This window comes from Salmo trutta, unplaced genomic scaffold (assembly GCF_901001165.1).
Source record: "Salmo trutta unplaced genomic scaffold, fSalTru1.1, whole genome shotgun sequence".
Taxonomy (NCBI): Eukaryota; Metazoa; Chordata; class Actinopteri; order Salmoniformes; family Salmonidae; genus Salmo; species Salmo trutta.
This window is the reverse complement of record NW_021822710.1, coordinates 141695-147202: the sequence shown is the minus strand read 5'-3', so window position 1 is coordinate 147202 and position 5508 is coordinate 141695. Positions and strand designations below refer to the sequence as shown.

Sequence of the window (5508 nt, the reverse complement as noted above, 5' to 3'; positions counted from 1 at the left end):
TACTCACAGACACCATTCAAACAGTTTTAGAAACTCTAGGGTGTTTTCTATCCAAATCAAACAATTATATGCATATTCTAGTTACTGGGCAGGAGTAGTAACCAGATTAAATCGGGTACGTTTTTTATCCGGCCGTGCAAATACTGCCCCCTATCCCCAACAGGTTAACAAAATTTTTGAAGTTTCTTTTAAAATTATTCATAAATATTTTAACCTGCCAACAACCATATTATGAAGAAGTTAAGAAAAACATAAACTCAAATTGTACCTTTTGTAATGACCACCCAGAAACAGTGTTGCATTGTATTCATGTAAGAAATCTGTGGCAAGACATCAGTAGATTTATAATTAAACACATTTATGAAGATTTGACACTATTGTGGAGATATGTACTGCTTGGATTCTTTACCTACGATAGAAATAAGTTGAAACAATTAATTTCATTATTCTTTTGGCCATATTCACAAATGTAAATTTACAAACAAAACACCACATTTTCTTACATTACAAAAAAAAATTGAACTTTATTTTAAGACAATTAAATACAACATAAAAGCTGTTAGAATGATAAATGTGTATATGCCCCTTTAAGGTCCTTGTGTCATGTGATAATTGTACCCCCCCCCAGCCCAATTGTCCTTTGCATATTCTTTATATATGCTTGTGTTCCCCCGTGTGCTTTTTGTATTGATTTGTTGTTTATAATAATAATAATACAAAAATGTAATAAATAAAAAATCAGAAAAAGATATAACGCTCAGGTCTGTCTTTTTCAGACCGGCATTTCTATAGACAACCCCGTCTATATTTCGGGTCCTGAGTCAACGTGGGACAGTGCGTTTGTGTCATGCCGAATTTGTTGTCAAGTGTTTGTGTTTTTAATGTCTGTAGTTGTATTTTGACATATTGGACAGTAACTATTAGTACTTATCATGATGCCGGGGGAGAATCATTCCAGAATCGCTTCAGAAGCAACTACCGGAGTCTGTAAAAACTGCACTGTACTTCACCAGGTGAGTTGAGAAACGCTCTGGCTACTGTTGTATACTTGTTTCAAACGTGGGTAAAAGATGAGTTGACTAATATTTCACCAAACTATACTGACTGACAATCCATCCTCTCTCATTGTAGAACCTAAATGAATATGTGGCAGCTCTCCTGGTTTTGAAACAGAAAAGTATTGACTCCGAGTAAGTAACTAACGTTATTAGACTTGTGTGATGAGATGATACTGTACAGGTCGCTAAAACACAGCTAGCTACACACGTACATACATACTGAGGATGGTTGGTATTCAATCAAACAGCTAACATACTCAGGATGTGGGGGTATTCAATCAAACAGCTAACTACATACATACTCAGGATGTGGGGGTATTCAATCAAACAGCTAACTACATACTCAGGATGGGGGGTATTCAATCAAACAGCTAACTACATACTGAGGATGGGGGTATTCAATCAAACAGCTAACTACATACTCAGGATGGGGGGGTATTCAATCAAACAGCTAACTACATACTCAGGATGGGGGGGTATTCAATCAAACAGCTAACTACTTACATACTCAGGGTGGGGGCTATTCAATCAAACAGCTAACTACTTACATACTCAGGGTGGGGGCTATTCAATCAAACAGCTAACTACATACATACTCAGGATGGGGGGTATTCAATCAAACAGCTAACTACATACATACTCAGGATGGGGGTATTCAATCAAACAGCTAACTACTTACATACTCAGGGTGGGGGCTATTCAATCAAACAGCTAACTACATACATACTCAGGATGGGGGGTATTCAATCAAACAGCTAACTACATACATACTCAGGATGGGGGGTATTCAATCAAACAGCTAACTACATACATACTCAGGATGGGGGCTATTCAATCAAACTCTGTAGTCTGGTTCCCTGGAAGTCGAAAACAAACCTGCATTGTCAGAATTCTGATTCCAGTTTTATTCCAGTTCTCAATAAACATCAGTGTGGAAACGGTACCAGACATGACGTTAAAGCTACATGCTACACATCTCACTGAGCAGTGGAAACGGTACCAGACATGACATTAAAGCTACACATCTCACAGAGCAGTGGAAACGGTACCAGACACGACGGTAAAGCTTCATGCTACACATCTCACAGAGCAGTGGAAACGGTACCAGACACGACGGTAAAGCTACACATCTCACAGAGCAGTGGAAACGGTACCAGACACGACGGTAAAGCTACATGCTACACATCTCACAGAGCAGTGGAAACGGTACCAGACATGACGTTAAAGCTACATGCTACACATCTCACAGAGCAGTGGAAACGGTACCAGACATGACGGTAAAGCTACATGCTACACATCTCACAGAGCAGTGGAAACGGTACCAGACATGACGGTAAAGCTACATGCTACACATCTCACAGAGCAGTGGAAACGCTACCAGACATGACGTTAAAGCTACATGCTACACATCTCAGAGCAGTGGAAACGGTACCAGACACGACGTTAAAGCTACACATCTCACAGCAGCAGTGGAAACGGTACCAGACACGACGTTAAAGCTACATGCTACACATCTCAGAGCAGTGGAAACGGTACCAGACACGACGGTAAAGCTTCATGCTACACATCTCACAGCAGCAGCAGAAGTGTTGTCATTGACCCGGTACCTGGTTTGACTGAATATGACCCCTAGATTCTTATCTAGACTCATCTGCTGTAGCTAGCTGTGGTTTGGAAACTGAAAATGACAATGTTAAAGATATATCTAGCTCGGCCTAGCATGTTTAATGTAACAGGTGGAGTGAATGACTTGTATGTTTTAGAAACAGTAGACTACTAATGTAATCTGTTTTAACTGTCTTTCAGTCACCGGCTGAGTGAATATCAAGGGAAGTGCGAAGATATCCTTTCAAAAGGCCATTCACTCTCTCCCCTTATTAGGCCTCAAGCCATTCATGCTCTTCAGTCTCTCTTCAGTCATTAATTAGGTCTCAGCCATTCATGCTCTTCAGTCTCTCTTCAGTCATTAATTAGGTCTCAGCCATTCATGCTCTTCATCCTCTCTTCAGTCATTAATTAGGCCTCAGCCATTCATGCTCTTCAGTCTCTCTTCTGTCATTAATTAGGTCTCAGCCATTCATGCTCTTCAGTCTCTCTTCAGTCATTAATTAGGCCTCAGCCATTCATGCTCTTCAGCCTCTCTTCAGTCATTAATTAGGTCTCAGCCATTCATGCTCTTCAGCCTCTCTTCAGTCATTAATTAGGTCTCAGCCATTCATGCTCTTCAGTCTCTCTTCAGTCATTAATTAGGTCTCAGCCATTCATGCTCTTCAGCCTCTCTTCAGTCATTAATTAGGTCTCAGCCATTCATGCTCTTCAGCCTCTCTTCAGTCATTAATTAGGTCTCAGTGCCTCACTTGGAATTAACAGGAAACTGTTCTGATTGGCTGGCTCTGGTGGTGATGACCACTCCCCGTCCGACTCCGCTCCGACTCCGCTCCCCCTCCGACTCCGCTCCCCCTCCGACTCCGCTCCTCACCCGACTCAACTCCTCTCACTAGTGTTACAATAGAACACCATCATAACAAGAGTCTGTTTGGACTTCACTGGTTCCAGTGGGATGAGGTTAAAGGTAATTATGTATTGGACTAGCCTCGTCCGTAGTGGGAGTGACCGTTAGAATTCTATGGGAGTGACCGTTAGAATTCTATGGGAGTGACCGTTAGAATTCTATGGGAGTGACCGTTAGAATTCTATGGGAGTGACCGTTAGAATTCTATGGGAGTGACCGTTAGAATTCTATGGGAGTGACCGTTAGAATTCTATGGGAGTGACCGTTAGAATTCTATGGGAGTGACCATTAGAATTCTATGGGAGTGACCATTAGAATTCTATGGGAGTGACCATTAGAATTCTATGGGAGTGACCATTAGAATTCTATGGGAGTGACCATTAGAATTCTATGGGAGTGACCATTAGAATTCTATGGGAGTGACCATTAGAATTCTATGGGACCTACCTGCCACCCCCATTGGCCCAACAGCCTTATCCACAAGGCTACCTGCCACCCCAACAGCCTTATCCACAAGGCTACCTGCCACCCCATCAGCCTTATCCGCAAGGCTATCTGCCACCCCGATTGCACTACTGTCAGTGTTAGAAGTGGTCCTCTAGCTCAGTGGACAGAGCATAGCTCTTGCAATGCTAGGATGGTGTGTTCGATTCCCAGGACCACCCGTACCTAAAATATATGAATGCTTTGGATAAAAGCCTCTGCTTAATTCAGTATTATGAAGTGTTTTTCCTTGACGGTTTGTTTACAGCTTCAGAGATCCCAGAGGTATGACACATCACTTCTCTAGTTCCTCTTTACTAAATGCTCTTCTTCTATGTCTTTGTAAGTATTTGACATGCTTTGGAAACGCGTATATGGTTGTCAACATAAAGTTGTTGATTTATTTCTGTCACACAACGTTGTTCCAGGGAGACCGGTAAGCTGCGTAAACTTCTTGATGATCTGCAGTTGAAAGTAGCTTCTCTGGAAAAGCAACATGCAGAGTACGAAGCCATGCGGGCAGAGCTGGAGGCAAAGCAGGTAAGAGATGTGAAATGATCCATTCTACTCATCATGACAGTGTTGTGTCCTGGAGAGCTCTAATAGAGTTGTCCTATTGTCCTGGAGAGAGCTCTAACAGAGTTGGGTCCTGGAGAGAGCTCTAACAGAGTTGTGTTTCTGTCCTATAGAGCGCTGAGAAGTTGTCCCAGCAGCTTTTTGAGGAAGTGGAGAGACTGAAGGAGCAGAACAACAACACAGAGACTCTGTAAGACTCTTCAAGAACATTTACAGCATATTTCGTTAGGTTCTTGTTCCGCTGACATCTCTCTTTTCTCTCTCTCTCTCTGTTCTCCAGAAAGAAGAGACTTGAGGACCAGCTGAAGATGGTAACAGGTATTGTCTCTGGTTATAATTCTACTTCCTGTAAAAACCCCTCAACCACTGATATTACCCACATTGTAATAGTCTACTACTGTGACGTATGTAACTCAGTCTTTCCTGTGGACGTGTTTATGACGAAGAGACAACAGAGAAGCAGTGTCTGGATAATGTCCAGTTGAGACTGGAGAAGACGGCGCTGGAGAACGACCTGCTGAAAACACAGGTAACAGTATTAACGGGAAACAATAAAATCCTCCTCGTTCTCATCCAATGTTTGTCTGCGTTGTTTCAACCCACTGAACTAAAACCATTTCAAGTATCGGGGCGTCAAATGTTTTTTAGTACGGTGATGATTTGACGGGTGTTTACGTTCTCAGATGTCGTTGAAGACGTGTCAGAAGGTAGCAGAGGAAGTGCAGCGGTTAAAGGAGGACAACGCCAGGACATCTGTTCTGTAAGGTTTCAACCAGCGCTAATACCATCATCCACTTATTGTTTTAAGTCCTGGTGTTGGTGTACTCATGTTTCTACCTTTTTTATTTCACCAACAGGAAACACAACTTGGAAAAACAA

At 42.2% G+C, this 5508-nt stretch overlaps 1 protein-coding gene across 1 annotated transcript in view; it reads left to right on the top strand.

Moving 5' to 3' along the window:
* The first annotated feature begins 793 nt into the window (after window positions 1-793).
* Window positions 794-5508, top strand: part of LOC115183956 (little elongation complex subunit 1-like) — a 20861-nt gene continuing 16146 nt past the window's right edge. Inside the window, exons 1-10 of the mRNA XM_029744943.1 lie at window positions 794-1013; window positions 1132-1190; window positions 2865-2899; window positions 4320-4338; window positions 4482-4593; window positions 4743-4819; window positions 4910-4947; window positions 5076-5158; window positions 5313-5389; window positions 5487-5508. The exon at window positions 5487-5508 is cut by the window's right edge and continues 16 nt beyond it. Coding sequence (XP_029600803.1) covers window positions 933-1013; window positions 1132-1190; window positions 2865-2899; window positions 4320-4338; window positions 4482-4593; window positions 4743-4819; window positions 4910-4947; window positions 5076-5158; window positions 5313-5389; window positions 5487-5508 — 603 coding nt within the window. The 5' untranslated portion in view covers window positions 794-932. The remainder of the gene's footprint in view (window positions 1014-1131; window positions 1191-2864; window positions 2900-4319; window positions 4339-4481; window positions 4594-4742; window positions 4820-4909; window positions 4948-5075; window positions 5159-5312; window positions 5390-5486) is intronic.